Source organism: Phaseolus vulgaris, chromosome 8, assembly GCF_051622355.1.
Source record: "Phaseolus vulgaris cultivar YP4 chromosome 8, ASM5162235v1, whole genome shotgun sequence".
NCBI lineage: Eukaryota > Viridiplantae > Streptophyta > Magnoliopsida > Fabales > Fabaceae > Phaseolus > Phaseolus vulgaris.
In genome coordinates this window covers 48,423,986-48,444,290 of record NC_143505.1, presented here as the reverse complement: position 1 = coordinate 48,444,290, position 20,305 = coordinate 48,423,986, and the positions used below count along the sequence as shown (strand labels likewise).

General features: G+C 41.2%; 1 protein-coding gene across 7 annotated transcripts; it reads left to right on the top strand.

Annotated features, from left to right (window-relative positions):
- The first annotated feature begins 9,768 nt into the window (after positions 1-9,768).
- On the top strand, positions 9,769-20,030 carry LOC137826562 (synaptonemal complex protein 1). Of its 7 annotated transcripts, none has more exons than XM_068632567.2 (19): positions 9,769-10,036; positions 10,164-10,213; positions 10,351-10,558; positions 10,649-10,774; positions 10,872-10,970; positions 13,343-14,019; positions 14,102-14,350; positions 14,434-14,562; positions 14,648-14,716; positions 14,790-14,900; positions 15,469-15,576; positions 15,652-15,762; positions 15,838-15,924; positions 16,811-16,879; positions 16,993-17,100; positions 17,271-17,357; positions 17,486-17,545; positions 18,931-18,994; positions 19,833-20,030. In XM_068632567.2, the coding sequence occupies exons 1-19, from the start codon at positions 9,883-9,885 to the stop codon at positions 19,877-19,879; spliced, it is 2,613 nt and encodes an 870-aa protein (XP_068488668.1). In that variant the 5' UTR covers positions 9,769-9,882; the 3' UTR covers positions 19,880-20,030. The 7 variants fall into 7 exon arrangements, 6 of the variants coding, with proteins under 6 accessions (XP_068488668.1, XP_068488670.1, XP_068488667.1 ...); XM_068632569.2 differs by having other exon boundaries at positions 18,891-18,994; XM_068632566.2 differs by having other exon boundaries at positions 17,268-17,357.
- Positions 20,031-20,305: the final 275 nt, after the last annotated feature.

Sequence of the window (20,305 nt, the reverse complement as noted above, 5' to 3'; positions counted from 1 at the left end):
CATCATAAGATTTCTAACTGTGAATCAAAAACTAATTTCAAAAAATTTGACTCTTCATTTACTCCTACTTATATATATAGTGTGCGTGTAAATTAGTCTTGTTTGTATTCTGTACCGGGATGACCGACCGGTCTATTGACCCGGTCAACCCATGCGTCAAGACCATACTTTAAGGTACGAGGTCGACCACGTGTCATATGTGGCCGACCGACATAAGGTGCTCAAGTCAAACCGTTGACCCAATTAGCAAAGGTCAACCCACGGTTAGGGAACGACCTAATCCAACCCTAATCGCTAAACAACCCCCTAATCCGGCCCAACAGCAAGGGCCCATCAAGGTAATATAAATATCACGCATTCCAAGGAAGAAGGTACGTCATTATCTACAGTATTCTAACCAGCCGAATACGATACCCCACTGACTTGAGCGTTGGAGTGCCATCTGCAGGTACCCCACCAGCCTGAGGAGTCGTTCAGCAAGAAGGACCGGAGGAGGAAGTGAGACACGACCGACCGAGTGACATCCGAAGACAATAGTTCTCCCAGTCCCCAACCTAATTCGAGAACAATTGGCGCCCACCGTGGGGCCTTGAGCCCAGAAAATGCCGACCGCAGCAAAAGATGCCGGTACCATAAGAATATCGGCCACTCTACCGAAGAGTGCCAAGCCCTGAAGGACAAAATCGAAGAACTCATTCAAGCCGGGCACCTCAGACGCTTTGTGCGCGGGACCCGGGAGACGCGTCGCTCCCCATGGAAGGAGCAAACGTCTAGAAGAAGAGACCGAACCCCCCCCCAGGCCCACGAGAAGGTGACAGGCGGGGAGACCGACGGGGACGAAGAGACGACCCCCCACAAACCGACACTCGCAGAGGCCGAGAGGTGATTAACACCATAGCCGGAGGGTTCGGTGGCGGAGGCAATACCAACAGCGCACGCAAGAAGCACCTTCGCGCCGTCCACCAAGTAAACCTCGTCTCCGCCCGGCCAAGGATGCCACCAATCACGTTCACAGACGAAGATTTCAAAGGGATAGACCAGACCCAGGATGACCCCATGGTGATATCGGTCGATATCGATAACTTTACGATCAAGAAGACCCTTGTGGATCAAGGGAGCTCGGTCGACATATTGTATTGGAAGACCTTCAAAGCCATGAGAATACCGGAGGAGGAAATGATGCCCTACAACGACCACGTGGTCGGCTTCTCGGGGGAACGCGTAGGGACAAGGGGTTACATAGAGTTGTACACAACGTTCGGCCTGGAAGGGGCCAGCAAAACCCTCAAGATCAGATACCTGGTCATAAACGCCAACACGTCCTACAACATCCTCCTCGGCAGGTCGTCCCTTAACAAGCTTGGAGCGATCGTCTCCACACCCTACCTAGCAATGAAGTTCCCTTCCCTCTCAGGCGACATCCTGACGATACATGTAGATCAAAAGGTCGCCCGAGAGTGCTACGCCGAAAGCCTGCGGGTCGAACCTACACAACAGGGGCCTAACGGCAGCCGTTCACCCAAACGAAAGATCGCCGGCCGTGGGAGAAGCCCCCGCCGGCACTCACCCCAACCAAAGAAGGGCATCACCATGGCAGATCTGGATCCCAGGGAAGTCGAGCCAAGACTTGAAGCCAAGGACGAGCTACGCCAAGCTGAACTCGACGGGGAGGACCGGTATACGAGCATAGGCACGGCAATGGCCACCGCCGATGCGGACTTCGTTCACCAAACTCTCAAAAGGAACGTAGACCTCTTTGCCTGGACGACGGCCGACGTACCAGGCGTCCATCCGAACATCATCACCCATCGCCTCTCGGTGTATAAAGAAGCCCGCCCAGTAGCACAAAAGAAAAGAAACCATGGAGAGGACAAGCGGCTGGCCGCCAGAAGTGAGGCCGAGAAGCTCCTAAAAGCCGGCTTTATAGCCGAGGCACGATACTCCACTTGGCTGGCCAACGTCGTGATGGTCAAAAAGTCAAGCGGCAAATGGCGGATGTGCGTAGATTACAAAGATCTCAACAAGGCGTGCCCTAAGGACTCATATCCCCTTCCCAACATTGACCGGCTCGTAGACGGAGCGGCCGGTCACAAAATATTGAGCTTCTTAGACGCCTACTCCGGCTACAACCAAATCAGCATGCACCATAGCGATAGAGGTAAAACGGCTTTCACGACGGACGACGCAAACTACTTCTACAAGGTAATGTCGTTCGGCCTAAAGAACACCGGGGCTACCTACCAGAGGCTCATGGACAAGATTTTCAAAGGGATGATCGGCAAAAGCGTAGAGGTGTACGTGGACGACATCGTGGTGAAGTCCGACTCGTGCGACCAACACATAAAAGACCTACAAGAAGTTTTCAACGCCCTAAGAAGGGTCAACATGCGCCTTAACCCCGAGAAGTGTGCGTTAGGCGTTGAAGGTGGCAAGTTCCTCGGCTTTATGCTGACCCACAGAGGGATCGAGGCGAACCCTGACAAGTGCAAAGCCATAACAGAAGTGAGGAGCCCGAAAAACTTGAAAGAAATTCAACAGCTGCTCGGCCGGCTAACAGCACTCTCCAGATTCGTACCCCGCCTCGCCGAACGGATCAGGCCGATAGCCACAATGCTCCGCAAAACTTCGAAATTCAGCTGGAACGAGGAGTGCGAACAAATCTTCGGTCAGCTCAAAGAATTCTTGTCTTCGCCGGCCGTCATCAAAAAACCCCGCTTAGACCTACCTATAGTAGTCTACCTAGCGGTATCAGAGGAAGCGGTCAGCGCCGCCCTCGTCCAAGAAGTGGACCACGAAGAACACCCGGTGTACTTTGTCAGCCGAACGCTCCATGCAGCCGAGACCAGGTACCAAATGATAGAGAAGGTGGCACTAGCCCTGGTGCTGAAAGCGAGGAGAATGCGCCCATACTTCTAGAACCACGAAATCAGGGTAAGGACCAACTATCCTATATACAAAATTTTGTCTAAACCCGACCTTGAAGGACGGATGATAGGGTGGTCGGTCGAGCTTTCAGAGTTCGACATCAAGTACGAACCGAGGGGTGCCATTAAATCCCAATGCCTGGCGGATTTCGCAGCCGAGCTCCCCAGAAACACAGAAACCTCAGCCAAATGGGTCCTCTACGTGGACGGCTCCTCCAACAAAACGGCTTGCGGAGCCGGAGTCATCCTCGAGGGGCCTGTGGACTTGCTAATCGAACAAGCCCTCCAGTTCTCCTTCAAAGCAACGAAAAACCAAGCGGAATACGAGGCCATACTGGCCGGCCTCAACTTAGCAAATGACCTAGGCGCGCGGGAGGTCACATGCAAGAGCGACTCCCAGTTGGTCGTCGGTCAAATCAAAGGAGAATTCGAGGTCAAGGAGCCCCTCCTCCAACGGTATTACCACACCGTCCATAACATCATGGCCAAATTCGACACGGTGGCGGTCCAGCACATACCACGGGAGGAAAACGAGCGCGCCGATGCACTCTCACGCCTGACATCTTCGAAAAAACAAAGCCACCACCGATCGGTCGTCCAGGTGCGACTAGCACAGCCGAGCGTAGGTGACGCCGAATGCATGACAATCACTGAGACCCACACATGGATGACCCCGATCACCCAGTACTTGGAGCACGGAACATGCCAACCGGGGGAAGAGAAGAACATCAGACGGTAGTGCGCCCGGTACACCATGATTGGCCAAGACCTATACCGAAGGGGGTACTCAACGCCACTCCTAAAGTGCCTCACCAAGGAACAATCCCAATACGTGCTACAAGAAATCCACGAAGGGGCGTGCGGGAGCCACTCCGGAGCCCGAACGATGGCGGCCAAGATAATCCGCGCAGGGTACTACTGGCCGACCGTCCATGGAGATAGCGCTAATTACGTCAAGAAATTTCAAAAATGCCAAGAGTTTGGCCCCCTCCACCACCGAAAACCAGAAGAACTGCACAGCATGACATCACCATGGCCGTTCACCATGTGGGGAATGGACATCATCGGTCCATTCTCACCAGGCAAAGGCCAGACGAAGCATCTGCTAGTCGCGGTAGATTACTTCACCAAGTGGATCGAGGCCGAACCACTAGCCACAATCACCGCCCGAAACATCCAAAATTTCGTGTGGAAAAACATAGTATGCCGATTCGGCATACCACACTCGATAATATCCGATAACGGCCGGCAGTTCATCGACCAAGGCCTCATGACTTTCTACAACGACCTCGACGTCAAATCCCTCACAAGCTCCGTTGAGCACCCACAGACGAACGGGCAAGCCGAAGCGGCCAACAGGGTTTTATTGAACGAACTAAGGAAGAGGCTCGGCACGGCCAAGGGAAGATGGACGGAGGAGCTGCCCGAGGTCTTGTGGGCATACCGATGCACCCCGCAATCCACCACACAAGAAACCTCCTACAGCCTCACGTACGGCACTGAGGCCATGATACCAGTAGAAGTCGGGGAGCCATCCATCCGACGCCAACTCTTCGATGTATCCCTCAACAAGGAAAGTCTGGCGGTCGGCCTCGACCTCTTGAACGAGCTCCGAGATAAAAGCAAGATACGCGAAGCAGCATGCAAGCTCCGAGCGGCAAGGAGGTACAACTCAAAGGTCCAGCCCAGAAGCTTTCAACAAGGCGACCTCGTCTGGAGAATGCGCAACAACGCTAGGAAGTGGGACGGCAAGTTCTCATCAAATTGGGAAGGACCATTCCAAATCCGAGAAGTAGGAGAAGGGGGAGCTTATCACTTGGAACATCTATCGGGAAAAGTTGTACCTAGGACGTGGATTGCCACGCACCTAAAGTTTTATTTCAGCTAAACATGAATAAAATATACGCACTCTTTCCTCGCCCGGCCGATCCATCGGTCGGAGAGGTTTTAACGAGGCGTTTCGTACATAAGTGTATACAACAAACGACACGAACGATTCGGCCAGGATGTAGCCCTAACCGGCATACCCTCCCGTCACCCACACGGTTCGGCTAGGATGTAGCCTCAACCGGCATACCCTCCCGAACCCATACCCATTTCGGCCAGGATGTAGCCTTAACCGGCATACCCTCCCGTAACACACACAGTTCGGCCAGGATGTAGCCCCAAACGGCATACCCTCCCGAACCCACTCGGCCAAAGCGCAGCCTTAACCGGCATACCCTCCCGGCACACACATAATGTTCGGCAAGAACCAAAGTTTGCCCAAACAGTAAAACTCGTCTAAATCGAATTTGCTAAAGAACGACCGACTGATCGAAGTCCGTTACATTCACTTGGTTGGTTTTAATTATCACAAGTCAATCAGTTGATCTCATCCGCCGACCGGTTGCTTAGTTCTTTTTACTTTGTTAATTCTACCGCGATTTAAGTTTAACTATTCCAGCCCACTCGGCTCGTAAAGGCTCGTTCTTCTAGAAAATGCAGAAACAATTGAAGGAAAAACAACTCATATTAAATGCAAAGAAGTGGGGGCCACACCCCGACCCCAGGGGTTGAAAAGAAAAAGCTGACCGCCTAATCTATAACATTCAAAACCTCGTGAGAGGAATCAGCTTCTTCACCGGGAGGGCCGACCGCTGCAGGGACCAAACGGCCATCCACAACCTCCATATCTTGGTCAAATTGACCAGAAGGAGGTGGACTGCCGCAGAGCACCTCGGCCTGTCGGACGGCAAGGTCGAAGCTCTGACCTATCAGCACCATGGTGTCCTCCATGGTCTTCAAAACTTCAGCCTCCGCCGCCCTCTTAGCCTCGCGCTCGGCCGCAGCTTCTTCCTCCATCAAGGTGGCCCGACGGTCGGCCGCCTCCAACGCCTTACGAAGGAGAATAACCTCCGCGGCTTTGTCGGCGTCGGCCTTCTCCAGCTCGGCCAACCTGTTCTGGCGCAGCTCCAGCTCGGCCGCTTGCGCACACAACTTCTTTTCGTAAGTTGTGTTGGCCTCCACGGCCTGCTTCAGGTTGTGCCTGGCCTCCTGGAGATCGTGCTCGAGGCGCGATATGTCCTCGACCCGGCTCCTCCGGGCATCGGCCCCCCGGCGTGCCAAAAATAGACCCCGGCAGATCATCTCGATGCCGCCGTCAAGAAGGTCGTCATCGGGGACCGACCGAATCTCCCCCTCGATATGGGAGGGCAGCTTGAAGCTCACGGCCTGTGAGAAGGACCGGTCGTCTCCCACCAACGCAAGCGTTGATCCGCCCGAAGTGGCCAAGGGCACCGCCACCCCCGTCGGAATAGGACGGTTGAACTCGTCGGTAGGGGGGAAGTCGGCCTGGCTGACCGCGCTGGAGGAGGAGTTGGCATCTGCCCCGCCGCCCGAACGGTTCGGGCGATATTGCCGCCCTCGCGGCCACGTTTCTTGGAGGGGCCCGCCCGAGCACCCTCTTCCGCCCGGGGCTTGGCACTGGTGGCCCCCCTCTTCTCGTTCAGGTTGTTCTTGAACGAGTGCAACATCCCAACAGCTTGGGGGATTTCTCTCTTCGCGATTTCTACAAATCAAACAATAAGAAACGATCAGTCAGACCAAAACGCAACATGATAATGACTAAGCGCATGAAAAAAAGCATACCCTCGAAAGCCTCCGCGCGATCGGTCGCATTGTACAGCGACATGAGCGGTCGGGCGGGAAGCTTCCTGGGAAGGCTATCAAATAAAGCAAAAATGAGCCGCTCATGCTCGCTCGGATGTGCCGGCCTCGGCCAATCCGTTATCTTCGTCGGACTCCTCGACCAAAAAAGAGGGAAACAAGAATGGCCGACCTCTTCAAAAAAGTAGCGTGTCCCCGTCGGCTCCACGTACACTTTAAAGAACTTCTCTTTGAAGTTCTTGTAAGAGGCCGTGAAGGGTTTGAACAACACACTACCCGCCCGGCTGACTAGCGATTGCCAACTGGCAAGCTTGGCCGGGTATGAGGAATAGAAGTGAAGAAAACAAGAAGGGAGAGGACGCAACCCAAACGTCCGGCAAACGATGCGAAACGCTTGCATGGACGCCCACGAGTTGGGATGAAGCTGAGTCGGAGCCACATTCAGCTCCTTCAAAACCCCGGCCGTGAAGGCGTCGAAGGGAAGGGACACATGCAGGTCCGCAAAAAGACAACTATACATAAAGAAAAAGGGGGGCTCGGTAGATGACCGCTCCCTGTACACACGGTCCCCCAAAGAACAGGGGCCGAACGCCAACAGAGATTCCTCGACCGAAGCCTTCAAAACGGGAACCTCATCCAAGAACTCGGCGACAGAGGCATCGGTAAGAAAAGAGGACGACACCTCACACACTCGGGGATCTACCCAAGCCGGCCCCACATGGGGTCGCGGCCCCTCAAAAGGGGCCGAACGGTCCAACGCGTTTCCAGCGTCTTCCCTTACCAACCCTGGAGAAGGGACCCTCTCCACGTCCCCGACCGGGGAGGCCTGTCCCGAGGAAGAAGAAGAAGAGGAAGAAGACGAAGAAGAAGACGAACAAGCAGGGGGAGACTCGGCAAGAGCAGACATGACTAACCTTGAGACGAACGAGGAAAGCAACAAAGAGCGGTCGGATTAATTCGAGGTGTCGGAGCTCAAACGAAGATAACGCGTGAAACACCACTATTCCCAGCCTCTATTTATAGCCCGGGAGGACCTCGGAATCCCAAACGTCGCAAGAACCTCAACCGTTGGATTCGCTTGATCCAACGGTTCGCATCGCTTGGCACCCAGAAAAACCCCTCATTAATGCGCGTCACGTAAATCTCTCAGACGCCCCCAAACATCACTTCACTCATCATTACACAATCCGTCCGAGACCCATTCTTCAGACTCTTCGGCTGTACCATCTCTCGAGCCTGGGAGGCAACTGTACCGGGATGACCGACCGGTCTATTGACCCGGTCAACCCATGCGTCAAGACCATACTTTAAGGTACGAGGTCGACCACGTGTCATATGTGGCCGACCGACATAAGGTGCTCAAGTCAAACCGTTGACCCAATTAGCAAAGGTCAACCCACGGTTAGGGAACGACCTAATCCAACCCTAATCGCTAAACAACCCCCTAATCCGGCCCAACAGCAAGGGCCCATCAAGGTAATATAAATATCACGCATTCCAAGGAAGATGGTACGTCATTATCTACAGTATTCTAACCAGCCGAATACGATACCCCACTGGGAGTGCCATCTGCAGGTACCCCACCAGCCTGAGGAGTCGTTCAGCAAGAAGGACCGGAGGAGAAAGTGAGACACGACCGACCGAGTGACATCCGAAGACAATAGTTCTCCCAGTCCCCAACCTAGTTCGAGAACATATTCTATTTATGATTTTCAACGTACTACCTGCTAAAAACACAACCCATATTTACATTGAAAATATGGAAACATGTTGAAGTATTTGACTCTATGAATTTGTTCAAGTGTAGTTTTGAAGGATGGTGCAGTGAGATAAGTGCAGAGAAAATAGAAAGTGATTATGCTATGACTGTTACTAATGAATCTGCAGTCATGCATTAAATGTTACCTAAGGAATGGTTTATCTGCGCAGAATTTTGGAAGAATTCTCTGTATTTTCGTTTTAGAAATTGTGACAACTTTTTTCTTAAAATTTAGTTTGATCATTAATATTTGATTAGTTAATACATGTGCAAACGAGTTTGGCATGAAAGCAAAAATGGAGATGAACGCACTTAACGGATGGTGACATGAATTTCAAAGTTTCTCATATCTGTAGAGAAAATGTGAATGTTTATAATAAGTTATTATTTTTTTGGTATTATCTAGTGTCTCCTTTCTTGTATTAGGTTGGACTTTTTTTATTACATGTTTCAATATTTCTCATTCTCATAAGGCGTTTTTTTTTATATGAGATGGTTCCTATGTTGTAAACTTTGGTTTTTCTTTTTCATGATATGTTTCATTCTAGGACATGTTAAAATCTATTTTTTTTTATAAAAAGTTTTTATATTAGGTATCATTACGTAACTAAAGTAACAACAATCATTTATATGAAAAATATTATTAAAATAAGAAAAAAATACAAAAATATGGAAGGACTAGACCAAAACTCATATGTTAACAAAAACGATATATATATATATATATATATATATAAACTATACCTATTAATAAAGAATTTAAGAACAGACTAGATAGAAACCTATTATACTAATGAAAGGATTCTTTATGAATAAATCTTAAATTAGTGAGTAACTCCAAACCTGATTTTTCCACAGTAATCAAGACAAATATTCCATCGATTACGAAACATCCAAGAAACATTTGTCTTAATAGTAAACGCAACACAAACCAAGACAGAGTCACATTCCAGCCAGACATTAGTAAGTTTCAACTTTTGACCTTCCTCCAAAGTATATATAACTCCATGAAATTCAACAACCAAAACAGTCTGAACGTCAAGAAACGCATAGAAAACTCTAATAAACTCTCCCATACTTCCACGTAAATACCTCCACTAATATGAGTTTTTCAAAAATAAAACTATATTTTAACCACAATTTTATTGTAAAAGTTTTTAATCGTGATTTCATTAAATTAAAATTAAGAAATTGTGTATTTTAAATAGAACTATTTTTTTTGTGTCATTTTTGGAAAATATCCTCTTTTGATATTTTAAAAAAAAGTCTCCTTTCCTCAAAGTAGTTTTTTTCAACAAATTATAAGAATAACAAATATTTAATTTAATATAGTAAAAAAAAAAAGAAGTTTCTGTCTAAAAGGAAGTTAACGGTCTACACGAGTACGAACCCCGCTCACGCGAGAGTATAAATATTGCGTCACCATGGCGCCTAACTAAATTTCAATTTCACACTCAACTGGAACGTCACTTGCAGAGCGTAGTGTGGAAGAGAAGAGAAACGCTCGAACACTTCACTGACATTTTCTAGGGTTCCATTTCGATCTTCGCTATGCAGAAGAAGCTAGGATTCCCAATCTCCAAGAGTCTGGACCAATTCAAATCGTTGTACGGTTCCATTTCGGGAACTTCAAAGCCATTATCTGCGCGTCCTTCTGTGGATTCCATTTCATCGGGAAGTTTTGCAAACCTGAAGCTCACCGCAGGTTTTGAACGCAATTTCACTTTAATTATGTGATTTTTGATATATTTTCCTCCTTATTCGGGAACGAAGATTATGTCCGAAATTCTTATGGTAACGTAGCCATGCATCTTCGAGTTCTTCATTTGCAGAGAAATTGGTGAAAGAGCAAGCTTCGGTGAAGACTGATCTTGAAAATGCGGTATGATGATACTTCCTTTGTGATTGAGCTTCTGTGAGGCGAAGATTGCGCGCACGTTAATTAAAGTGTATTATGGTTAGGGTTTCGTATTCGATGTTTTATTGAAATGTTGTTACTTAATTGCTGTTCCTCGGCAGAATGCTAAGCTTAAGAAGTCGCAGGAGTGTATGAATACATTGGAAGAAAAATTGCAGAATGCTTTAAACGAAAATGCCAAGCTCAAGGTCAAGCAGAAGGAAGAGGAGAAACTGTGGAAGGGATTGGAGTCTAAGTTCTCTTCTACTAAGACTTTCTGTGATCAACTTACTGAGACTTTACAGAAGTTGGCTGGTCTAGTTCAGGATGGTATGAATATTCAAGTTCCCTATGTTTACTATTTTTTTTTCCATTTGATTTTTCTTTTAATTAGTCTATCGGTTCATCTTGCTGATATAGCCGAAAAAGATAAGGAGACATTGGAAAATAAACTGTCAGCAAGTTCAGAAGCTCTTGATAGCTTGAATAAACAAATGGATGGTTTGTCTTTGAAGCTAGATTCTGCACAGGAAACAATTAGAACCCGTAAGTTCTTTTAAGTTTAAAACTTCCGTAAAAAAATTGAATTGAAACATAACTTGGTTCGATTTGTTACCGTAACATATGGTTATCCCTATTATAGGTGATAACGAGCTAGAGAAGCTCAAACTTGCTTCAGAAGAAAAAGAGAAATTTCACAGAGATGATCTTTGCAGAGTTGCCAATGTTGTACAAGAGAAAGGTGAGGATTATGTTGCAAATTGCAATTGCTTAGAATATAATCGGCTATGTTTAATGTTATATCTCTTGGGATGTAGGATTCATGAATTATATTGAAACGATTTCAGATGAGGTTGGTCATTACTAAACGTATTTTGGTTCTCCATGGTCATGAGTTCAGTTTATGTATCTATTTTTGTTTGTTGTGTACTGTTTAGGTCATATTTGAAATTGGAAAGTTGCATACTGCAAAGTATCAATAAATTAGTCTTCCTGGTTTGCATGTTTTGTGCTTAATGATCTTATTTGGTACTTGTACTTAGCTCTCAGTCTTCAATGTTCTTGATTTCTTGGAATTGGTACTGTCACTTATGTAGCTAACCTAAGGTTCCATTGCCACCTTTTGGTAATCAGTACACGAATTGGCAGAAGTTGTAATAATCTTCCATTTGACTACCATTTCAAACCAAGGTGTGTCGGTATGTCAGGGGAATAAAGAAACATTTGGCCTTGCTTATTTAAGGTAAGGGTAATTGCACTTGGAGCTAGTAATAAGTTAAGAGGTATAAATCAAATCTATGGCTAGACTTCTACTTTTGTACTAAAAGGAAGACTAGACTTCTATTCTGTTTGTCTTGCTATATCCTTTTTTTTATATATATTATAAACTTAACAACTAATTCAATTATTAGCCGGACCTTTCAGCTTCCTGTCTATTGCTATTGAGAAAAACTTAAGTCCAACATTGACTAGAGATAGTACTAAGATACACTACATAAGTGAGACAATCTTTATCTTATAAGCTAGTTTTGTTAAGTTGGGTTATACCTAAACAATTATGCAAGATAATATCCGAGCTTATCCTGAATCCACTAAAAGGATCATTCATCATTTTATATACGTAACTCAATAGTGATGTATATAAGTGGGGGAATCCTTACCTTACAAGCCAATTTGGCTTGTAAGGTTGAGTCAATTTTAAATCACTTTGTAAGAATTGCATAGATTTTGAACAAAGATACTATAATAATGATTTGTAATGTATACTATTATATGAAGTAACACATTTCATGGATGTTGAAGAATGGAAATCATTACAAAGTAACGCACTTCGTAATAATTGCACAGATTTTTAACAAAAATACTAGAATAATGATTTTTAATGTGTACTATTATATGCAGAAACACATTTATTGATGTTGAAGAATCGAAATCATTACATATTTGAGACAGAAAAAGCCATACAATACCTCTCTTTAAATGATTATAACAATGATTTAAAACCATACATGCTCTTACTGTGGGTGAACCACGGGCATAGGCAGATGTAGGAAGGGGTGAGTGTGAGCCTCAGTTGCTGCCTCTTAAATTTTTTGCTAAATGTGTGATTGTATGTGTGTATTTTATCCAAAAAAAAAAAAACACACTATTGTAATTATTATAATGAGGAGCTCAAAAGGGTAAATACTTCAGGATAGAAATCTTGTGGTAGTGACAGATAAGTTTAGATACATACATATACATATATATATATACATATATATATATACATATACATATATATATATACATATACATATATATATATATATACATATACATATATATATATATATATACATATACATATATATATATACATATATATATATATATATATATATATATATTCATGTTGGACACTATACAAGTGCTTTGAATATTTTAAATGCATTTTTGTCACTATCATGTCTACAATAACTGATACTTGTTTTTTAAAATATGAATTGTCTATTGTGAAATCAATTCGTATATTATGTTAATTTTAGTGTAATTTTATATGTTGCATTATAGTCATGTCCAATGATTTTTAACCTTTGTCATTTCTTTATCTCCAAGTCGTATCTTAACCATATTTTGTGTTGCATCCATAATTATTGGTCAAAGTTTATTTACTTTCTACCCCTACCTTTGTCTTTCTCTGGATCTACCACTGGCCACAAGTAACTAATTGCTTAATGCACAAAGTCTACTCAACAGCTTCTATATTATATATCTTGATAGTCCGTCAAGGTAGAACCTTCCTATGCTTTCCAAACGAAAATGATTAAAAGAGATATTAAAGTAAGTTCTATTTCTGTTTGACTGAGAAGATACTGATAATATTTAACATAACATTATTTGATTTTTCATGGAAGATTGTCTTTGAGATACTAAATAGCTTTATTCTCACCTTATACATGGGCTAGTAATTTGTCTTTAGTATCACATCAAATTCATGCAATTTCAGGTTATTAGGTCTCACTTTTTTTTCTTTTCCTAGCTAAATCCTTATAATTCTCAACAGAGTAGATGTCCTGTATCTTAACTTGCTACTAATTTGAATTGTTGTATGGAAATTCACTTTGTTTGCAGATAATATGATAAGGAATTTAGAAGAAATGTTAACATCTAGTAGATTGGCTACAGAGAATTTGAACTCAAATTTGGAAGATGTTCACCTTCAGTTAAAAGTTAAAGAAGATGAAATTATGCATCACATAACCAGTCAAGAGAAATTGGAGAAGGAAAAGAGTGATCTTCAATTGTTGAATGCTGGGCTTGAAGAAAAGCATGACATGTCACTTCAGGAAATTGAAAATCTTAAAGAAACACTTCAGTCATTGGCTGCACATTTGTCAAATTTAGACAAAGAAAGCCTGAATCTTTTGAGCAAGTTTGATGAAATGAATTTACTCTATGCTTCTTGCTTCCAGTTGGTTCAGAAGGAGAGAGAAACTTTCTCAAAACATGCTCAATACCTGTATAGTGAGCTTAATAATAAATTTGTGGTCTTGGAATTAGAAAAGAATGCAACTCAAATGAAAAATCTTGAGTTAAGCAAAACTGTGGATGAACTTCAGAAAGTTCAAGAATCTACTGTAGCCCAACTTACGGAGGACTCTCGATTAGCTGCTGAGAGAATTCAAAGTTTGGTGTCAGAAACTGAGACTTTAATCTCAAAAAAGAAAGAAGCAGAGGTATTAATTTCCAAATTAGAAGAGAAAGCTGAATGTCTGTTAGAAAGTTCTAGATCATCAGACAACCACGTGGTATGAAAGTTAATCTGCTTTAATTAATTTCCTATTGACATACACTGTCGAGTTCTTTATTGAGGTATCTAATGCTTTGCAGCAAGACTTGCTGCTGAAGGTTTCAGCATTAGAGACTGAAAGCAAAGAAAACACAGGAAGACTGCAGGCAGAGATATTGAAGAAATCAGAGGAAATAGATACTTTGCAAAAGGAGAGAATAAAACTAGAGCAGCATGCCGATTCTCTTGATCAAGAAGTAATCCAGCTTCATAGTGTCCTGGAGGAAAAGGAACAGCGTGTTTTACAGCATAAGGAACAGGAAAAGAAGCTAGAAGATCAAATCACAGAGGTTTTGGAGCAAACATATAGTGCAAATTGCCTGTTCCTAACGGGTTTTTGTGTATTATTTAAGTTTTTTGGATGACTTTGCAGAACATATCATTATTGAATGCTGTTGAAAGCAAACTTTCAGAAGCTAGAAAGCAATATGATCAAATGGTAGAGAATAAACAGTTAGAACTATCAAGGCATTTGAAAGAAATATCTCAGAGAAATGATCAGGTCTTGTACATATAGCTGGCTAGCTACTATTGGTTCTTGACGTATAGTGCCCTAACTTCAGATGAAATCTTCATTATCTGAACAGGCTATCAATGAAATTAAGAGGAAGTATGAATTGGAGAAGATGGAAATTGTCAATATGGAAAAAGACAAGGTTTGATATGATATCCTGGCATCTGTAACATTTTATTTCCATTAACTTGTTTCTAACCAATTTTAACCTTCAGACAGACAAAACTATTGCCGAAATTGAGGGAAGGTGTGATAAAAAACTTGCAGAATGCAACGAAGAATCAAAGCAGCAGTTGATGCGCATTCAGGAGGAACACACGGTGCTGGTAAGCATAGAAAAGTGTTATTGGTTACTTAGAAGTAATCTGGCATAGCATTTTCTATTAGATGAGATTATAAGTGGTCTGATTTGCCTTTGGTTACACTTTTAATTACTTTATGATCTGATTAGTTAAAAATCCACTTTTAAAATAAAGTTATTGCTGAGTAAAATAATAATTTAACAACTTTTCAAGTGACAACATAAGGACCTTTTTTTTTTACTTCCAAAGAGTAATGGGACAACTTTGGATGGATGACCAATTTGGATATTCACTCAAAAAAACAAATCATTCATGTATCTTGAACATTGCTTTTTAAATAATCGGTCCATGATAGTAACATGAAATCTGTTAAGCAAAAGTATCAAAGTTTTTCAAGTGATAATTTAAATTGGTCTAAGTAGGTTAGTTTTTTACTATTACAGCCCTATACCTTTCTTTAAACGGGTATGTACCTCTTGTGAGTTGTGGGAATGTAATTGTATCATTACTTTTCTTTTTTATGAAATTTGATTAATTTAAAGTTGAAAAAATTCCAGGCAACCGGTCACTTGATTTCCTGCTCAATTTACAGGTTACTCAAATGCGGGAGGAGCATGACAAGAGGCAACTAAGTCTCATAGCTGAACACGATGTACAGCTACAGCGTACCCAACTGCAGGCCGAAAAAGAACTGAGAGAGGTGCGACACACCCACACACGTTTGACAAATCAGATTTGTATACAAAATTCTTCACCTATTGATACTTTAATGTAGAAAACAATGTTTATGAGGAATGATCATGAAGCTCAGATTAAAGCATTGAGGTGTGAACTTGAAGATGAGTGTCGGAAGCTGGAAGAGGAGTTGCATCTTCAAAAATCCAAAGTATGGAATACCTGATATAATAAATTTATTTCATCTCATAATTTTATAATTAATATTTTTTGGGGTATATGGTAGGAAGACAGGCAAAGGGCTTTGTTGCAGTTGCAGTGGAAAGTGATGAGTGACAAACCCAAAGAGGACCAAGAAGTGAATTCAAAACAGGTTGATTTATGATTCAGTCTTTTTGTCTGTGTCGCTGCCAAATAGATGTCATATTTGTTAGTTTTCAAGTTTTGGATGCCTTTGGTTTGACATTAGATTTATCCTTTGGTAAGCATAATTGGGGAAGTGAGAGGACATTGCTCGTATAACATTTTAACCTAAAATTTCTTCTTTAATATTCTTTCAACCCAAGCATATGAATTGTGAACCTAAATACACCGCAGGTTGATGCAAATAAACACCCACTGGTTCACATGCATTTTCTTCGTGGTAATATTATCACTTATGAAATAGGCATAATCTTGTTACGGAAAGCATAACTAATTTGTAACGACTCTTACTGACATGCTTTTAGATAGATTTAATTGGCACAGTTCCATGTAGGATAGCTGTTTTAAAATTGAAGTTAGAAAACATTTTAATGACGATTTTGCTCTTCACAAAGGGAAGGGAAGACAGAGGCTTCATGTAGTTGGAGCAGAAATAATGTGTGGATGCTTTTAAATTATAGACATTGGTTTGGTTGTGATTTGGTATATTTTACTGAAATCATGAGTCATTTCAAGCTCCTTACTCTCTTAAAGATGAACGTTATAGAAAGTATCAATACACTTACTATTTAGTGGTTTCATGAGTATAAGGGTATTCCAATTGCAATTTCTTTTTACTCTGATATCGTATGTTCTTAAAAGTTCTCCTGAAAGGTGGTTTACGAGTGATTAAGATACCTAAGCAATTCTATTCGTGTGAAATGTCATGAACGTATGAATATGATGATAATCTGGTAGATAAGTGTTAGAATACATTAGCCTAGTGAATGTAATCAACCTTTATAATTAATTTCAGTTGAATTTGAAAAATTAAAATAATTCTTTTTACATGATAGGATTACTCCATTTCATCAATTAAGAGAAGGAGTTCTTGTGGTGGCAAAAGAAATCTGCAGCATGACGTAGTAAGAACGAAATTCTAGAAAAGAAATTTTACTTTTTCCTTCCTTCATAACAGGTTATTGTTATGTTCTCACCAAGTCACCTGATATTCTTGGTCTTTCCTCTCTTTTCACAGGACTCTCCTTACTTTGAAGCAGCACAAACACCAGTACCAAAGTTGTTGAAAAAAGTGGACAACATTAAAACAGGAAGTGCAGTGAATATTCCTAAGAGTCATAGAAAGGTGACTTTCTTTACTATGAATTAACGGCCAAGAGGAGGCTTATATTGCAGCAATTACATAGCAAACGATTAGTATTTCAGGGATCTTAATTCGTGACCTGGAAAGATAGTAGAAGTAAATAACTTATGATATGTGGCAATTACCTTGGCTACTTAACTGAATTATAGCAGGTAACTCGCCATGAATATGAAGTTGAGACTTCTAATGGAAGAAAAATCACAAAGAAAAGAAAAACAAGAAGTACTGTCATGTTTGAGGCATGTATTTATTTTCCTCTAAATTCTATTAACCATATATAGTCGTGTGTCTGTGAATATGATTACACGCATCAATGTGTGTAGATTTCTTACATCTCTGTTAATATGGAATCTCTTGTTATTGTCAGGATTCTAGAAATCGAAAGATAAATACACCAAAAGTAAATACTCCTCGAAGTGTTGTTAAGGTAACCAACTCAGATAAAACTTCTTTTTTACTTGAATGTCATGCATAGTTTGTACTTCGCATTATTTCTTTAAAATATAAAGGAGCAAAGTTATCAAACTTCAACATTTTATTACATGTTTGATTTTGTGGTAAGCTCATGGTGAATCACCTTCCTTTTATAGAAAGCGTGTTGATCCAAATTTGTAATATTTCATCACTTGATAAAAACCATGTTAGGGTTGAAAGGGTTGAAGCAACAGGTAGGCTGTTCTAGTTTCATCCAGAGTCATATTTACCTTAACGATGGTTGCATTTTCTGTAATTTTCCCTCCTTATCTACTTTGTGCGTGTTGCGTCTCTTCTTGGCTCCCTCTCCTGGATGGTCATATTCTTGCTGTAGTATCTTTTAAACCTTTCTTTTATGTTTTGACCTCGGATTTCTAGCCAAAAATTATTTTATGCGGAGGAAGTGATATCTACATATCCCTTATCTTTTCGTCCTTCACTTTTTGTTGGCGTGGTTAAAAAATTCTCTAGGTAGCTTGTGGAGATGCATTTCTTGGAGTGGCTGAAAAAAATCTCTTTGCTGATAACTTATTAATTTAGTTTTTTAAAATATTATGAATATATTTTATGTTTAATTTTAATAATTAACATGAAGTGAGAAAATACTACGGTAAAAGTTAAATATTTTAATGTATATGTCAAAGTAGCTAATTATATTTGAATATATACGTGAACTTTTAAATCCATTTTGGTAATTACATATTCAAAATCAATTTTTAGTGAAAGTACTTAAACAATATTCTTTGCAAAAATCGGTCTTCTAATGCACGTTGTTATCCAAACAAAAATCAGGTTATTTCAAACTCAATTTTAACCTCAATTAGCTTTTGCAAAACCCCATTCATAAATGCACTTAATCTTCATTATTACACTATCCTTATGATACCAGAAATGATAATGGTAGGAGCTAATATGATCTTATTACTTTAAAGATTTTTTTTATAATCTAGTTACTATTATTTAATTGAGTGCTTTCCGTGGTGATTACCTAATGTTGAAACTATTTATCTTTTCTCAGTAAATTGCTAGATTTGTAATTGGTTATGTAAGAATCTTTTGCTATTTATTGAGTTATTTCATCAAATTCTACTGATATAGTATAATTAAAAGCGAGGAAGGGTTTGTGCTGAAAGATTATTTTTCCCCTTTTGTTTCTAAAAGAATATAAGACAAACTGATGGGATAATAATCCTTGTACAATTGTTTGTGGGGACAAGTTTTTGCATGTGGTATGTGCTCTTTCCTGGTGTGCTATAGTAATACTCTATGATTTTTCCTTTAACATTTCATTAATGCAGAGTATCAAAGGAGTAGGACATACTAATCCTTCAAATATAGGTGATTTGTTTTCAGAAGGGTCTCTTAATCCTTATGCAGATGATCCCTATGCATTTGATTAGAGGTATTTACAATCAGTTACTGACTTACTGGAATCCTAATTTTATTTCCTTTGAAAATATGATGCTTCCTCCTACTAAAAGCTATGAAAGAAGTACTGAAGCCTTTTCGGATCTTCCTAATTCTGTCTCGGTGATGCGGTGCTTTTACATAGATAAATTTAAGATAGAGTCCTTGCTATTGCTTACTAAAAACTGTTTCTGAAATTTTTATAATTTGTTGTCTCAGACTCAGCTATAGCCTCTGCCAGGGAATAAATACCTCCTTGAATTCGAGTAATAACAACCCATTGTTACTTGGTTGGGTCCCTTTTGTTCTTTATCTGTTACACTTTCCGTCTCCCAGAAACCTAGAACGATATTGGATATTTGATGGCAGTATATCTGCGGAAACATGTGCATTCTATGTCCTATGATGTTGAATAACCACACGATGAATTAGTCATTGATGAACAAGAAATTTTTTATAAGACTGATGTTCTAGGAGCAACTGCATATTTGTGTTACATTATGCAAATCACATCTTCCTGAAATGTCGATTTCCGGAAAATTAGCTAATGCATTAAGATACTAGGCTTTCTTTTGGTTCATACAAATATAGTGTTCTTCAGTGACCGTCCCTGTTTACTTGATGATTGCGTTATGATTTTCAGTTGGGCATGGACTGCTATTTTCTTAAATGCCATTGTGCCATATAAGTTATAGATGAAGATACAATTTTATTGAACCTGAAAAATAGACAAGATGGGTTGAAATTTAGCAATGCTATCATAGTTTCTTAGTATTGTTGAGGTTGACAGATCTGATGTCTTACCGGTTATTTCTGCTGGTTTGAATCTACAGCTGCCGATGATAGAATAATAGATAGCTGGTCAACACAAGTTATTTGACAAGATTTAGTTTCCCATGTAATTTGTTAATTCAAAGAATTATAGCTGTTTGCTGGTTTGCTGTATATACCTTCGGTCTGTATTGAAAAGGCCTGTAGATGGTTTTGTAATTGGAAATGAAAAACGTCACTTCAAGAACATTTTCATGATATGGAACATGACTGTATTGCACTGGCAGGGGTTGTAAATATTATTTTTTTTACGTGAAAAAAGAGAGAGGATGACATTCTGTTCGGCAATAAGGAGTTTACTGGGTAATTGAGTTTTTTTACCCATTTAGGGTTTTTCAGCCACTTCTTATCTTTTCTACAACTATGCTTTTTTATTTATTTATCTTTTAAACTCTTTTTTCCAACTTATTAAAGTTTGAGCTAAAGTGAAAGATGTTAGAATGTCAATTAATAAAGTGAAAATTGTAACAGATCA